This window comes from Nyctibius grandis, chromosome 5, assembly GCF_013368605.1.
Source record: "Nyctibius grandis isolate bNycGra1 chromosome 5, bNycGra1.pri, whole genome shotgun sequence".
Taxonomy (NCBI): Eukaryota; Metazoa; Chordata; class Aves; order Nyctibiiformes; family Nyctibiidae; genus Nyctibius; species Nyctibius grandis.
Genome location: NC_090662.1, coordinates 11,013,199 through 11,031,378, shown reverse-complemented (window position 1 = coordinate 11,031,378; position 18,180 = coordinate 11,013,199). Strand labels below are relative to the sequence as shown.

Genomic DNA, 18,180 nt, shown 5'->3' with positions numbered 1-18,180 from the left:
TGGACACCATATATTACACAGACTCACAATCTAACACCAATTTGAGGGAAAGTCTTCATTTGGAATCAGTGAGGAGCTTTGCCTAAGCCCTGATGGTATTTTAAGAGCCAAAATTAGGTTTTCCAAAATTCCTTTGTTACTAAAAGAAGCTTCCAGGGGAATTACTGTATGCCTGTATACAATGGGCCCCTCTTTTCAACACAGAGAAGAAGGAATAAGGCAAATAATATATTTACCCATGTTTCTCGACAATTTTAGAACCTTACAACTTTAAAACATTTTTTCTCCTTCCAAAGAAGTCTTACATGAGAGGGAAACTGTATTTTCTAAGAAGACAGAAAAACCCAATGACCGAAGTGGTCATCCCTACCTTTGCTTTTGTAAAGCCCCACAATCTGAGGAATGATCAAATAGGCTAAATGAACATGTGGTCAGGAAGCATCACGTGCTATTTTCCACATTTTCCATCACTAGCAGAAACACTATAGGCAGCAAAAATGCTATTCAATATGGCACAGTATCCCGTGGGCCTACACCTGCAAGTAGATACTGAAGCAGGTTATCTGTAGCTCTGCTTCTGTTCTTCAGTCTGTGTGTGAAATGCAGGGTACCAGCTACGGCATTGGCACGCACCACTGCAACATAGGGAAACTGCCATTAGGAGGACACAGAATGTAAGACTCAGATCTTTTCCCCTAACGGTGAAGATTTCTGGATCCTGTTTTTCATTCAGGTCTGAAATCTCCACCATACATCATGGGATTAATCTGGAGGCACTACATGCAAAGAAAGATTTTGTCTGCATAATGTCAGAGCTCACTGGAAGGAAAGAACTCTGAAGTCTTGGACTGAGGCAATGAATTGATTATTTTGTTGTGCTTTGCCAGCCTTGTATTTTTCCAGCAGCAAAATTTAAAAGAACAGTTGGACGCAGTTCCCTAAAACAGTTATTCCAATTATTCTGATAAACACAGTGTATACACACTCTGGAATATGAGCTCGCTGTTACTAACAAGCTTCACAAAGAGATGCCCAATTTTGGCCCCAGCTGTAAGTTCACAGTAATCAAGTTAACATTCATAATAATGCTGCTTTTATCTTCCATTTTCAGTACAATTGTTTTTAGATTGTTTAAACAATTCTCTGATCTACTTGCAGCCCATATAGCAAATGACTGTTAAAAAGTGAAACCAACTGAAACAAAACTGGAACACGTGTTTAAGCTCTGCTTTGCATTTCTAAAGTAATTAAGTTCACAGCTGTACAGAGGACCTAAGGAAAGATTACATTTAGCCTAACTCCCATGCTGTTTGATGGGTGATGAGTTCCCCTACAAGTCCCCTGTCCAAGGGACAATTACTTGCAATGAGTAAATCTTAATTATGACACTTGATTTTAGGTATTAGTAATCTAATTGAATTAGATACATATTAATACCATTTCTGGATGAATTCTTAAAAGTCTTCTAGAAGGTTTAAGTTTAATCAAAGACCAGACTTAAGCCACATACTCTGAACATCCACCTCAGCTGTCACAGCTGTCTGTGTTTGGCAAAGCGATTAAGATTTCTTACATTAGGGAGGTGGGCTTTCCTCTACGGTGGAGAAAGATAGGATCCTCTGAGGAGCTTTTTAATGGGCTCAGGTGAGGAATGTCTTTTCCCGCTAACCACAGAACGTTTACAGAGATTTGGACAATGCAGTTTTCATGGTGCTTCTTTTTGACACCGCCACTTGCCTCTTTTTTTTTTAAAATGAAAGTGCTGTACTCTAAAGTAAGATGACCAGATGAAACCATGGCAGTAACAAGTGCCTACCTGCTCTCACTCAGCTTCCAGGAAATCTAATTTTAAGTCACTATGACACCTTTAAGGCCCCAAACGAAATAGCTATAAGGGTTGGGAGGGGCTACAGAATACATAGTCTGAATAATTCTGATGTTTAAGGTGTCCAGATTCCAATTGCATGTATAAGCATTTAGGCTTGTCTTCACCATGCAGCTTGTCTAGTCTGACTTGGAATCCAAACACAAGTTAATTCTATACTACAGTTTTCAACACAATCTTGTGCACAAGCCAAAACCTTAACTCTCAACTGTTCTGTTTTCCTTGTCTTAAAAAAAAATTATACATATGTATACACACACATGCACTCTCAGTATTAAACTGAAGCCCTTAGAACTAAAAATGAATTTGCTACTCCTACAGCTGAACTTCAAAATGGAAAATGTAAGAAGTTTTACTTCACCGTATTATTTTTTTAATCTTTCTGGTTTAGACATAAAATTCCTCCCATGCATTTTAGTGGGAGGAATTAAGTGCCAAAACTCTCAAGTCATTATAGCTTACACACGTCATCTTCAAACAAACACAAAACTGCACAAACTATAGTTCTGTGATTGGAACTGTAGGAGTTCAAAATGAAGTGTGCTACATGATGCAGTTTTGTATCAAACACTGGCCTCTTCTTTCTACTGCAATTACAGAGATTTTCCATGAGCTTTAACAGGAGCAGGCTTCTATTAAATACAGATGCTGCTCTTATTATTACAGATGAAGTAAAACTTACTGCTGCTGTAGATACCTAAAATGCTAACATTTGTCTATCCTTAAAGATCTTCCTGGACAGCAGTTCCATGACTTTCTAGTTTCTTTCTCCATATTTCTCATATTTCCACATAGAATTAAAAGGCAAAAGTTTCCAGGGCAACACCTGAGCTTTTGCAGTTCCTGTCTACTTGTAAAGGAGACGCTTCTTTGATGCTGAGGATCCCAAGCTGTCTGTTTTTACACTGATAGATAGGGGTGGAGGCTGGGTCTTATTTCTGGAAGAAATCCACATGATTTTCTTCATCCTGAGACCCATGCCATTAAGTGTTATGACTACGACTGTAAATTTGACAGATTTCACGCAACATTTTTGTTCAGATTTCAACTACTGAACACAAAGCGCTACCTTGCTTTCTAACTCACTGATGTAGAAACAGTATGTTCTCATAACAACAAACAAGTAATTAAAATATATTTTATGTATTCATCAGGTGTAACATCTTAAAAAAGCTTCATAAAGACTCTACTATTTGGGAGCACCAAATGAATTTATTCAGTGTTTTAGTAACAACATCCATGGAGAATTACACTGAAGAAAATTTTAGCACCACGTTCCATAGCTCACCTTTCTTTCACGATCTAACAGTTGACTCCAATAACAAATATGAGCTACACTTCAGTTCTCCTTATCCCAAATAAAGCCAACATAACTGAAGGTAATCTGGAGCCTATTCCTTTCTGCAAAAGTGTTCAGATCTGTTCTAATGACGCAAACCCATCAAAAGCAATAGGAAAACTGTCAGCGAGTGAGTGCATCGACTGGCGTGCTCAATTTCTATTCCTGTAGATGATGTAAGAGAGGAAGAGAATCCAGCTTGATTCTAAGATTCCAGATGTACCGTGAGAAAGAAATTTTGACTTGCAGATTAAACATATTTCATAGAAAAATTACTGGCACACAATATGAATGTAGCTCTCAGAAGCCATTTTAACAGCCCTTTTGCAGAACAGAGCCGCATTCTAAGGCAATGGGTCTCGTTCTCATTTAGACCAGTCATTTGGTACTATAAAATGCAACTTTAAGATATGAATAAAATATTAACATCCCTTTACATTGCCACAGAAATGTAAAGATTTATAGAGCTTTCACATTGCCACAGATATGTAAGGGGACTTTGATGACATTGCTCAGCACTGTCCCAAAGCTTTATTGAAAAAATCAGTTTCTAGTCTGAAAACACATCAGCTTATTTGGCTCCTGACAATTTTAGAGAGGAGTAAGGAATCCAGATTTGGCTCTTAGTGGACATTTCTGCCAAGATGATGAGAGAAACATGAAAAATAAAGCACTTGAGCCCATTATTTTATGTAGCTTCATGTAGGGTGGTAGGATACTGTAAGAGACAAGAAACTAGATCAGAAAACCCTGTTATGAACAAAATAGAACAACTTCTATCACAGAACAAACTCAATTAGTATGTCAACATACAACAGAAAAGGTCTTCTAAACAAGCCTGGGCAATACTAGAGACAAAGTTTTCTTTCTACACCATCCTTTCATGAATAAGATCTCAGCTATTCAAAGTAATTACACTGAAACAAATGTTTAACTATTGTACACAGTATGCGACTGATCCTCATCTGAGGCAAACAGATTATCACTACAAAATAAATATTTGCCTTTGCTATCTGAAAGGAAGGTAACTAGGGAGATTATCAGGAAAAACTGACTCGAGATGCTCACAAAAATGATGCCAGGTTCTAGTCAGCAGCATGTTCCCCAGGTACCCATTCCACAAACCACAGCAATGGTTACAAGCACTGTAGCTTGGTGCTAAACCAATGTTTGAGCAAACTTTTTAAATAGACATTTTAAAAGCCTATTTTTAAATGTTACTTGGCTATTTTAAAACTACTAAAAAACACTACTGGATTAATGGTGTTATGCAGTTATCGCAATCTTAAAACATACTCCACTACTCTGCTTAAATTATGAACACAAAAAGCTATATTTTGCATATGAACTATGCGTGTTTGGGGAACTATTATTTTATAGCTTATGTAATTAGAAGCATAAAGCAAAATAGTAAAATAGTGAACATATAATCTTTTGACTTTTGTTTTTTTTTGAATGCCAATATTTCAGAATATCTAAAAGCTAGTTTTTATAGCCAAGCATGTGTTTCAGCTGCCTTATGCATAGGATAAAGACTGTTAAAACACAGCTCGGTGCACTGCGTCATGCATCACTGCAACAAATGCTGATTGCTTTCATTAACTGCATCTAGATTTAATATATTAGAAACACATGAACGATTAACAAAAAAATATAACTGCAAATCAAAAGAGCAGCAAAGAAAAGGTTAACAAAGTTCATCTGTGCTGCACAGAGCTCATCCGAGTGAACACACTGGGATTTGAAAACGGATTATGCTGTCTGGTCGGAGCAGGGCCGGGCCATGCTTCCTGCCCAGTGATCACCCAGCAAACAGCATCTCCACATCACATGGCCTAACATAGTAGTAAATTACAGTTGCTGAGCAACAGCAATACTGGCGCAGATGGCTCACTGCAGTTGACATCTTTAGCTATGCAGATTAATTTATTATTTACTTGTGTTAAAAACTGGACAGGACAGTTTTCTGGGATAATGAGAAAACACTCCAACATATTGTAGAATATTGCCCAATTAAAATACTGAGAAACTATTTGCCATGCATAGGTGTTTGATTCTTTATGTTCTGCCCCTTTCTTAAAAGAAAAAACCACAGGGCATCAATACTATTAACACATCAAATCCTAAATGTAAAGCAGAAATGTAGGCACATAGTCTTCCTCTGAGAGAGAAATGGTGTGGGAGTGTGTTTAGGAATATTCCACAGAGAAACAATATTCTGTATTTCCATAACCCTTAAATTTGAGGATCATTACAATTTTCCCAAATGCCTATGTGACAGTTCTAGCTAGGGGCAGAACTAAAAGAGCTATACTAACTTCATTTCATCACAAAAATTGTGAATAAACTCCACTTCCATATAAACTGCAGTGTTAGTAACACTGGAACACCCCAAGTACTCTTTGGACCAAATCAAATATTTCACACAGAAATATTTCAAACTTCGATCATTTTTAAAAGACAACTAAAAAAGGCTTGTTTGACTCTGCTCTCTGACCAGTTTGAACCCAGACTAAACTCCATCTTTACTTTGGCACAGTTAACAGTTGATATTTAAATTAATACTTTGAGAAAGTTTTTTTTAAAAAAAAAAAAGAGCTTTGTTGGTTTTAACCAATTTCTTTACAACTTATGATTATAACAGTTGATGGTCAGATTCAAGTCCTTATTTTTTTTTTCTATTTTGTTTTGCATTACTTATAACACGCTGAAAATCCACCCAAGTCTAAGTTTACACAGGGCGTACAGTTTCAAAGCTATTTTTCCTGGTATTAGAAAGCTTAGACTTTGTGAAATGTCACTATCCACAGTGATGGCAGTTTTATTTTTGCTTATATGTCATTTCCAGTCCATGTTGCATTCTGGTTCTTATGCACTACTGCAACACAGCAGGGTCTAGACTGTAAACCTCAGGGAATATTTCAATTCAATCAATAGCTTCCTTTACTGTCACATAATCAACAAAGACTTAATAGTCATTTCTATTAATTTTATTGTAAGTATAAGCAAACTTGTCTGGATTCACCACAAGAATTACAGTCATCTTCCTTATATGAACAGTATTTTAAATTATATATTCCTTTCCTTGTACAAGTTAATAATAATAATAACTGAAGAAAATGAATGAATTTCTGACTGCTTAAATTCTCTCTAGCTACTGAAAATACTTCATGCTCAAGTATTTGCTACCCTTTAGGATACTTGGAGATGCAGGATGTTAATAAAAACAAATACTGAAAATCATTATGAGGATTTGAACCAAATCATGATACTCTTAAATCAAAGGTTGTGATATGGTTCTACATAAAAGTAGAAGCAGAAAGAAAGAGCAAAAATTCAAGGCTGTAGTACCTAGAGCACCTGACACAGAAAATTTCTAGCTCTATCAAAAGAAGAAAAAAAAATAGAAATCTCCCCCCCAAAAAATTCCAACAACAACAAAAAACAAGAAAATATTTTCAGATTGGGTTAAATTTTTTTTCAGGCTGAATAGAAAAATAAAGGCATAGATCCAGTAAGATGTTCTACTTGATCTGAAATTATACACTCCACATTATACACTTTTTTTTTCCCCCCTTCTCTTTTTTCCATTAGGATTAAGTCAACTTTGATACAGACATGTTGTTTCAAAAACAGTCAGAACGAATAAAATATTTTTTAGAACTCACTTTGCCAAAAGCTCTTCTGGATGGAGGCAAGTAAACGAACCCTATATCAATATACACATCTTCCCATTCTCTGAATGTGCAGTTTTCAGCAAGTATCTAAGTACAAAATTATACCTGGCTCCAAGACTAATTTTAAACGGTCTCTCAAAAGCATACTGAAACAGGGGATGAAATACAGACTGACGTAGAGAAAATGCATGAAAAATAATCCCTCCTAAAAACAACCTAGAAGACAGGCACTCACGTATGCACACATACTCATCAAGGGTGGGCTCATGGATCAGAGCTCACACACATCCAAGTTTCCAATATTAACAGCTTTAACACTCCACTTGATCATCAACTTTACAGATGTCCATCATAAAGAATGTAATGACATATTTTTACAGTTTAAACCATTGCTCAGGTCATGTTGCATGTACCTTCCAATAACTAGTTCACAGGGGATGAAGATTTACTCCAGCTATTGAGCATATGCACTGATCATTTAGATTTAACTGCAGTAGTTCATGCTTTTTTGCCTAGCTTTATCAAACACTATACTTAAGTGTTTAACAAAATGGATAGTCCCTCAGATGTCTTTGCTCATTTTCAGAAAGCCTACTCCTATTCACATGATCTAGAGGGCTGAATCTTATTTTGGGAAGTGCTGGTTTCTGTTGCTAATAGCTCATGGAGTGGTTTTGGCAAAATAAAATTTTTTAAAAAATGAGAAAAATAAAACACCGTGTAATAAAACAAATACACACTTGCTACAAGGTTCTGATATATGTGAAAGTAAAATGGAATAAAGTAGCAGTCATCAAACATGTTTATATAATTTTTTTCATTATTTTATGCAACTGTTGCTAGGCAGTCATGTGCCACAGTGATGTGTGGAGTGTGAATACCTAGACAGATTAGAAAGACATATGTTACCGAACACGTTAAATATGGTGTGTTTTCCCTCTAGACTGCTGCACAAAACCAAGGTACCAACTATCCCTTTTTCCCAAGGGGACTATAATGTCAGAATGTTCAGAGAAATAGTTCAAGGAGTCTGACCTTGTGGCAATGCAGGTATCACTTTCTGCTCTTAGTTACACAGTTCTCTCCAGTGAGTTAAAACAGAGTGCATGTACTACTGCATTTTAAAGAGACGTTTAAAGTAAAAGAATGACTAAAAATTTAAAAAATTAGCACTTTTTATAATGATTTTACAATGCATACAATCTGCTTCCTTAGCCAGTTTGTAAAGCCTGCTATATTCTTTCCAGAATCAGTTAGAAATATAGAATATAGAAATTTAGAAAGACCCACATTGGAAAAGTAATTCACTCTGTTAGTTATGAAGACTGAACTATCCTGTAAGAAACTTGTAAGAAGAATATCTTAAGACGATAGTTCAAGCAGCTGTACAGGGAAAAACGTTAGAGAACAAAAGTAATAAATACTTTTCTAAATAAATGCCTTTCACTCTCCCCACATCCAATTTGAAATTATTGCTTTCCAATTGGTAATGTGTTTTAACATAAGCAAAAAAAACAGCGGCTATAAAGGAATGAGAAAGGCACAACACAGGATTACAGAATCATGAAACTTGGCAAACCATGAAACTTGGCTTAAAGAAGAGCAGGAAAAGTCAAAGTATAACAATAAGAGATGAAGATATAGTCAATAAGTGCATGGGTAAGAGACAAAGACTTTTGGTCAATAACACTTTAGGAGAACTTAAAATAAGAGAAGTCAAAAGAAAAAACTTGCACCCTGATCAAGAAAAGTGACAGCTAAGACACAAACCATGGTTTTCATGCTAGACAGGAAGAAAAGTGTAAACTGTCGTAAAGGAGGAATCAGAAACTTTTGGTAATAATCTAAATACTGAAAGAAAAGGGAAACTAGAAGGAAAGTTTGAGAATAACTCAAGTGGGAACTTTTGCAGCTGAAATAAGTCAAATTTTTGTATATGCCAGGGCAGGTTCTATTATGTTGCTCCAACTGTTCAGTAATAAAGTCAGATGCGATTTTCGTTGCACTTCACTGCAGATTGGAGCAGGACACCCACAATGAAGTTTCAGCAAGACAGCTGGTGGTGCAAAGCTGAGCAAATGAGAAAAGCCTGAGTGGGAGTCAGGAGATCGGAACTAATAGCTGAATAAATCAGACGTCCAATACCTTCATTTACTGAAATGATTTCATCATGAAACAAATGCATATCCTGTGTTTATTTCAATGTGTAATATGAAATTCAAATCTGCTTTTACATATGTATGCAATCACTTAGTCTTAAATCCAGCTGTATTTATTGTCTTAAAGTCCTGAATTTCACACTTATAGAGTACCCACTTCAAAAACTAGTACTTATTCACAGAATTTCCAAATACTTTGAGATCTTCTTCAATAAACTCTCTCTCTCTCAAAATCCATTTCATTTGAACGTACCAAAGTTGTTGACTATTTCCATGGGAAATTTGAAGTTTTTAAAGGAAGACAAACTTGGAGCTCCGAGACCCCAGGAGCACACTACAGAAATAAATCACTCAGCACCCACAAACAAATGTTGAAATTTTGGTCTAAAAACATTCTGTCAGAAATTGAAGTTAATTTTTTCTTACAAAAGTTCCTCTTTGCCTTTAACATCAATGTATCATGTTTCTTGTCCGTTATACATAAATATATCTTTTTTTTTTTGCCCCAAACTGTCTAGGATGACATGCTTTATGACCTTTCCTCATATATGCCCTGATAATATAGTCTTTGAGCACCTGCTTAGTTGTAGATGCTCTGAAATTTCTGTTCACGGCTGTTCAAGTCACTCCTTTTCCAGTCCAAGCATTAATGCCAGCTGTCTCAATCCTGAATTTCCCTGAACTCAAACAAGAGAGTATACTCCTAAACAATTCAATGTGCTACCAGTGGTTACTGCAATTAGTCCTTTAGGTTTAAATTTGCAATTTTAACAACAAATCAATAAACAATATACTTGCTGTATGCAAAAAGCCTGCTGTTTGTTACCAGGTACCCACCTAAAAGCATCACTAATAAACATGTGCACTGGAAAGAAATCTAACTGCTTGCAATGTTTTTAAACCATTGTGGTACTGAGAAAACAGGTTGCCCAGTGAGGCTGTGGAGTCTCCATCCTTGGAGATACTCAAAAATGGCTGTGAGCAACCTGCTTTAGGTGACTCTGCTTTAAGCAGAGGGTTGGACTACATGATCTCCAGAGGACCCTTTCAGCCTCAGCAATTCTTTAATTCAATTTTAAACCTAGGGATATTATTTGTCAGATTCAAAATATAGTAGCAGTCTGTATTTCTTCCTATCAGCATCTCTGATCAGCTAAACTAATATCAAAACAAGACAAAAATAAACTTCCTAAATACCCCTTCTGGCTATTTATCACTAGTTAGTCTTCAGTGCCAGGTCTGCTATGCTTGAATTCCTATAAATTGATAAAAGTGTTGGTACTGAAAACAAACCCAAACTACACTGCAAATTTAAAATTAGCATATCAGGATGTATGAGAAGCTGTTAAGCAATAAGAAGAGATCAGACATTCATATGAAGCCTTATTCCCATGCAGAGAAAGAAAAGAACAAGGATATGTATAAGCACATAAATTAAGCTACCACAAATATCAGATTAAAATAAGTTTATTTGAACTCCTAATATTACTTTCTATGCCATTTCTATGTTATATAATTATAGCAAGAATGGTGATCAAGGTTAGAAATAGTCCACAGAGATCTCTTTCTTAGCATCCCACAGGAATAAAATAACCTGAGTATCGCCAAGTCAAAACTCATGACTCAAGCTTTCAGCTAACAAACACTCACACAGTTACAAAGCAAATCCACCTCACATCTTTTTCCAAAACACACACTAGAGCTATGAAGAGTCATTTTCATTTTTTTTTTTGTTTAGTTAGTCACATTGGGGTTCCTCCGCTTTTTATATGAAGAAATGAGAACACACTTCTAAATACAAACAGAGAACCATTACTTTCTTTTTTCCCCCAGTTTCACTCCCTTTTACTTGTAAGCAGTTTTCTCAAATAGCGTGATTTTTTTCACTGACCTTGTTACGGCCTTAAGTTGATCATGATGATACATTGTAACACATCTGCTGTTTCAGCATGAGGAAGGTAAAATTAATGCTGTACTCTGGTAGCAAACATCAGTTTAAAAACTACTCACCTCTGTTATATGAGGATTAGGATTGAACCCACACAGGCTGCAGACTACAGTGTGACACTGTGTGCACGTGTTGTAATTGGCCTTTTCTGGAGCATGCAGCAGCAGTTCCGTGGTTGTGCAAAGAGGACAGAAGGTTTTCTTTGTGGCAGACTCAGCGGGTTGGGTTGCACTGACTTGCTTTTGCTGCGAGGGTTTTTCAGGCCCTGGTTGCTGGCCTGGTGGTTTTGTAAGTCCTGGTTGTTGTGCTGGGGGCTTTGTGGCTCCTGCAGTCCGAGACAATGGTTTTGTAGGCCCTGCCTGTGGTGGCATTTGTTTTACAAGCCCTGTTTGCTGCGGAGGTGGCTTCCCAGGTCCAGGCTGCGGTGGTTGTTTTGCAGGTCCTGTTTGCTGAGCTGATGGCTTTTCAGGCCCAGGTTGCTGAGAAGGCTGTTTTGGAGGACCTGCTTGCTGGGAAGATGGCTTTACAGGACCTCCTTGCCGCGGCAGCTGTTGAGATGGTTGTTTTACAGGTCCCGGCTGCTGCAATGATGGTTTTGTGAGAGGTGGCGCTTGGGATGACGTTCTCGCACTGTCTGGTTGCTGTGATGATGGTTTTGTTGGGCCTGATAAAGGTTTTGCAGAAGTTTGTTGTTGAACAGGCTTTGTTGGTTCTGACTGTTGGGGCTGAGATTTCTGTGGTCCTCGTGGCTGGGATGGTTGTTTTGCTTGTTCTAGCTTAGAGTCTGCCAGGTGACCAGGGCCTGGTTTCTGAACTTGCTTTGGTTCCCCAGGCTGCTGCTGCTGAGGCACTGGTTTGGAAGACTCAGTTTGCTGGGGGTTAGGTCTGACAGGTCCCTGTTGTTGAACAACTGGCTTTGGAGACTGTTGTTGAGCTGGATGTTTTGCAAGGCCCCTCTGCTCCTCAGGTTTCCCTTGTTCTTTCTGGGTAACTTTTTGTTTCCTACTGGCTTCTTCATGGGCTGCATCTGAATCTGATATCAAATCAAAAGGATTGAATTTGTTCACAACTGAAGTGACTGCACTCAATGGATTGGCTTCTGAGAGAAAACTGGGCATCATACTTGGCTTCTGATCTTCTTTAAAATCAGTCCTGGATTTTGATTCCCTTAGACTAATAGAAGAAGGGCTCCGTCCAGGTGCCCGTTGTTCTGTCTTCAGCACATCTACTGTTCTGCTTTTACTTAAACTTGGTGGTCCTGGATCTGGAGGCTTACCTGGTTGTCTGGGACGGTGGCTTGTATCAAGCTCGGGATGTCTGCAGACAGAAAATGCAATAAAATTAAAATAGTGCAGAGTACTAGAAAAATGAGATAAAATAAGATGTACTTGTGACCCTCCAAGTGCTCTGGTAACACTGTGAAGATTTTTTTTTTCTTTTTAAATAGAACTACTATAGAACTTCCTCCCAGCACCATCCCAACAATTCACATTGCCCAGCAATAAAAAGAAAATCTCTCATTACATAAGGATTTTTCCCAATTCTCTAACAATAAGATGTTGCTAAGAATGTAGGAACCAAAATCAAGATCATGTCTTCCTATGTGGCATAGTATTCTACTTGTTGCTATACTTAGCTGCAGCTGGAGGAAATAACATTGTATTCAATGCTATTGCTAAAAGATGTAGTAAAATACTCTATTCAGTGCTATCACCGTGCTCTTGCTGGAAGATACGGTGTTCTCTTCAGTGCCAGAACAGTGTTGCAAATATAAAATTTTCAGTTTTCACTTTGAGAGATTCAGTTAACTGTGATCTTGTTCCAGATGTGACATTTCTTCTTGGGCACTCATGAGCAAAAATAAACAATCACTCATTACATTTAACTGTATTCCTTAACTAAACAAAAAAAAATTGTGCAATTCTGTTAAATAGTTTTACCAGAACTCTGCAGAATCATATGCAGTAGACATATAGAAAAAATATATTTTACACTGTCGATGTTACCATGGGTTTACTATTATTTCTAATTAATATTTAGAGTTTTCAGTACATAACTAGCAAAGGCAATATAAAAGGACAAATTCTCACAACATGATTTTCTCACAATCTTGTATATGATGTTTTTGTAAATTAAAAATTTCCACATGAAATACTTGTAAAGAACAAACTCTTTCCAGCCTTCCATAACTCCATTTACCGTTCCCCATTCTTGTAAAATTATTGGCCATAATACTGGGAAGTTTACAACCTTAACGTGGAACCCACTGAAGTAAGTAGGTGTTTCCACTGGTGTCAGTGAACATTGATTAACTTATTACTCAAAGAGGATAATTCAGAACAGCCCAATGATAACCTAATTCCTTCAAATATTTGGCATTTTTGCTTGTTAAAAGAACAGTTTTATACTCTATTTAGCAACTAGGGAGGTCTACCTGCACTTCTGTGTCTTGCTATTTAGATAAGCACTCTAGGTTTGTCTGAGAGGTACTGCTTACTAAGTGAAATCATTTCAACTATTCTATTAGTGCAGTCTGGTACACTTCCACCATTCATGTTTGCAAGTGTTCAAAATGTTGGAAGGCTTCATTCAACAATGCTAAGAGTGACAAGGGAAAAAAAGAAAAGGATCAATGGTATTATTAAAACTCAGGTCAGGAAGCAGGGTACCATGCCCAAACATTACAGTGTGAAGGCGGAAGAAAAAAAAAAACAAAAACCTAAAACTGTTTTTAGAAATTGAACTTGGATGTTAACAAGAAGAAATAATTGTGGATCCCTGTTGGAACAGAGCTCTCCTCCAGCTTCCATTTTTATCAAAATAATGTGCTCCATAAATTTCCACCTGTTCAGATGTCAGGACTTGAAATGAGATTAAAGCCCATGAATCTAGGAAATAAAAAACCCAGGTGACTCTACAAGGCTGCTGGTGTATTCTGAAAACCAGATTTGTCTTGCCCTTTTACATAACAATGTTTCTAAGCAATGGAAAAGAGCGTGGTTAACTAGTGGAAGAAAAAGCCTTGAAAAGACAAGCTTCCTGAGAAATGTTACTTCTGTCAAAAGCAAAGACTTGCTCCACTTAGTTTTAGTTAGCTGGAAGTTAAAGCCTTCTTTTCTAGAACTATTTTACAACAAGCTACAGACTAACATTGAACAATTTTAATTAATGTGGAGAATCAGAAATCCTAAAAAAAAAATTTTGTCTTTATTTTATAAGAATTTTATTTTCAAGCCTTTTGAATCATGAAAAACCCACCATTGTTTTAAAGTCTTCAATCCAGACTCAACAAGCAAGACCATTTAGTCCTCCCTCACCTAATTCTTTCTTTGTGCTGCTATGTTTCTCCTCACTTTGGCCTTGATTCACATCATCTTTATTCATTTACATGAATATTACAGACGAATCAAAGCTTACTTTGGAGTCAAGAAGAGATTTAACAAAAAGACTGTTGGTCTAGTTCTTGAATGCCATAACTATAAAAACCTCTTTAAAAAAGGCATGTTTTTTTTCCCCATTCATCAGTATAAATAGTTTTAGAGAGAAGCACAATAACTACACAACCCCAAGATAGTTAGATCTTTTCATATCTACAGACAAGATATGTATAAACTTACTCATACCCCTGGTGGCTACTTTTTTTTTTTTTTTAAGTCAGTAGAGTGATGGCATTAACAAAAATACATATTTCTTCTGGAAAATACACCATAAACATACTTTAGAAGTGTGACACTCAGTAAGACTTCTTAGCATTTCCTCTCAAAACGCAGCAAATTTTTTTCTGTTAATGTCTACTGTGAACAACTTAATGAACTAAAAAAACCCACCAAACAAACAAGCAAAACCCAAAAAACCCAGCTGCATTAGATGGTTCATATATTCAGTTTGGTCATCTGATCCTTTCAGATGATGTGGAACAATTCCTCAGCAAGTGGACACTGACACAGTTACACAGTCATTCAGTGAAGCTAGAACTGGAACTTGCATACAAATTGACTGTGTATGTTTCAGCTAAACTTCCTAAGCATGAGTTTTCTGAAAACAGGTAACTGAAATAGGATATAATAATTTCCATAGGTGCTAAGCATCCCAAACTGACCGGAACTTAAAGAATAGCATGTTCAAAGAAAAAAAAAAGAAATTAAAAAGGTACATTTGATTTAAGCAGTTTACTTTAAGTGCTCTAGATCTAAATGCTTATATTAAAATGCATAATAAATATTAATTGCATTTATTTAGCTATTGTATTTTTGAAGACTTAAAAGCTTGAAGCCTGTAGAAGTCCTAGAAACTACAAGATGTATTTTTTGGTGGTAAAGGTGCAACTATGTTTCCTGGTAGATACACTACTTACTATTAAAAAGTCTACAGTTGCAAAAATTGTTACTTCAGGATATCATTAATCATGAGGAATTTGTAGACTTTAAGACTTCAGTTACTTTGGGAGGGGAATGAAAGCATTTAGAACAGGAAAGAATTATTAGTCTCTCAGGTAAGACTAGATAACAGCTAATGTTATAATGGAAATCACAGAGGAAAAATCCAGTTAATAACGTGAAAAAAACTAACGGACAATGCAATAGGGACACTGTCATAATGCATGGCTATACAAACTGGAAGCCAGAATTCCTCTTTTGATCACTACTTCAGTCACTTAACATTTGGACTGGCATTAGCACGCTAGAAAAAAGCTGTTGGGAACAACAGTTGTAGAGCATCAGCTAAGAAGTATTTTCCACATCTGATTTCTTTGGCCACACCGACTAAAAAAAACCTCAAAGCTAAAGAATCTGAGTCTCGCCAGGCTAGTTCTTTACTTAAGTTGAAGTCGGGAAGAGGCTGATCCTTAGTCCTTAGAAGAGTCTTACTCCAAGGGTTTGGATCAGGTTCTTAATAATTATCCCCATCATTCTTGGTAGATCTTAATAGCAAAGAGATGTGTGCAAGAGGAGCACGTAAATTCTCAAAACAAGAGCAGAGACAAGTGGTAACCTCAGTACAGTGTGAGAGGCACAAAGATGCTATGGGAACTGCTACAATCCCACAAGAGAATCTAGTTGAGAGGTGATTGCACTGAATGTTAAAACGTCAACTTTGACCAGAAGTTAAAAAGCTGTAAATATAGAGTGCCTTTACTTTAAAAAGAGAGTGAAAGTATTGTATCAAAGTAATTTCTGATATAAATATGTTTGTGGGAAAGCAGCCATTTATAAATGCAGAATTATTCACATCGCAATGAGTTTAGCCTATTCTAAAATCTTCCAAGGACATTTATCTTACTTTTGCTGGAACATTAGCATGAAACAATAAACTTTTAAAGTCTTTGTGTCTTTCCTCATAGACTGTTATACAAAAGGAAATTTTGAGATTAGTTTCACAGAACTAATAAATATATTTTTTTTTCCATTAACATCTGTAGAAGCTGGGTAGAGCTCTGAACTGCATGGAAAATTGTATTTTACATACAGTGTTAATACCTGTTTAATAGTCATGCAAGACAAAATAGCAAGATTTGATTTCCAGTTTTAAAAAATGGAGACTGTCATCTCAGGTACAATCCCAATGTCTTCAGTAGTTTGCCCAAGGATGGATTTGGTCCCACCCTCCTTGCTTCTCTTCTAGAATTCACTTATATAAACCTGATATTATATAAACTCAACATGCATTTATGGAGGGTGAGGTCAATACACAAGAACCGTGTTGAACAGTCAGTCGAGGAGGCTTCTTTCAGCATCCTCCTTCAAGACAAACAACACACCCAGCCCCGGAGACGGAGAGCGGCAGAGACGCCGGCCCTGGGTGACGGGCGGGGGAAGCCGGCGAGTTCAGGACCGCGGACAGGGGCAGGGGCGGCAGGCTGCGAGCGGGGCGGGCCGGGCCGGGGAACGGGCTTGTTGCACGCCGGGCAGTGAGTTTACCAAGGCGCAGGGAAAGAAAGGGGAAGAGAATTACCCTAGCCTTGGATGATGTACAACGAGGTGCACTATCTAGAATACCGAATCCCGTGGCAATCAATTTAATCTATTATTTCGCCTCTCTTTTCCCTTTCAAAAAAAAAAAGGAAAAAAAACAAGGGGGAAAAAATAGACTGAAACAGACCTCCTCAATCCATGACTATTTAATGAAGCCAAATGATAGTTGTAGAGGTTAAGAATAGGCAGAGTAATGGCTAGCAAATACATTATGCCCAAAAGCTTTTAAAGATTCAACAAGAACCTCTTTCTCCAGAGGGAGAAGCTTACAGAGCCCATCAGCCCTGGGGAGAGCTTCCCTGGTTACTATCCGAGCCGTGGGGCACTCCAGCCCCGTAAAGCGCACACACACACACACACACACACACACACAGAGAAAACCGAAACGTTGTCTGCAAATCTCTCCCCTCGCTAGACACTGAAACTACCCGTGCTCCAGATCGGTGCGCAGAGAGGGAAGGGGAGAGGGCCCAGCCCACTGGAACCGCGGACTGCCGTTATTATTAGAAACCACCGGAGTGGGAAAAGCGGAGAGTGCAGGCTCCGTCCTAGTGCCCGCACTCGTGCAGCCGCCCCCTTCCCTCCCTCAGCCAGCAAAATACAACGCCTGCTCCCGATGCAGCGGGCCCGGATTGTATTGCTCCTCGCCCCCCGCCCCACCGCGAGGAGACGGAGAAGAGGGGAAGGGAGGAGCGGGAGAAGGGAGATTTTCCGTGCATGCCTTTGCATGGGAGGCGGCTCCGCGCCGGCGAGGTTCCCTCTGGGCAGCCCCTGCGCCCTTGACATGACAGCGGCGATCTGCCTCCTCTCCTCCTCGCTCAGCTGGCTCAGGTCGGCCTCCACCCCGGCCGGGACCAGGCGCTGCAAGGGGGCCGCGGGGCTGCCGCCATCTCCGGCTGCCGCCGCCCCTTCGGGGAAGGCGCCCATCCCTTCGCCACCTTCCAGGCTCGCCTCGTTGCCCATGGCCGCCGCCGCGGCTCCCCGCTCGTCGCCTCTCCCCTCGGGCGCAAACCGGCCGTGGGGGCGGCTCTCCGGCGCGCAGCCCCGCTCCCCAGCGGCCGGAGCGGCGAGCGCTCAGGGCTCCGCGGCCGCCACCACGGCCCGGCGCGGCGGCAGCGTCGGGGCCGGGCTCGCTGGGTGCTGCCGCCGCGGCTGCCGGGGAAGTGCGGCGCCGCCTCCCGCCCGCCGCGCCGCGCTCCA

The 18,180-nt window shown here is 38.8% G+C and overlaps 1 protein-coding gene across 1 annotated transcript in view; it reads right to left on the bottom strand.

The window, feature by feature from the left end:
- Positions 1–17,943, bottom strand: part of PCLO (piccolo presynaptic cytomatrix protein) — a 373,103-nt gene extending 355,160 nt beyond the window's left edge. The window contains exons 1-2 of the mRNA XM_068401930.1: positions 17,702–17,943; positions 11,071–12,325 (exon numbers count right to left, since the gene is read on the bottom strand). Of these exons, the coding sequence (XP_068258031.1) occupies positions 11,071–12,325; positions 17,702–17,943 (1,497 nt within the window). The remainder of the gene's footprint in view (positions 1–11,070; positions 12,326–17,701) is intronic.
- Between the last annotated feature and the right edge of the window lie 237 nt (positions 17,944–18,180).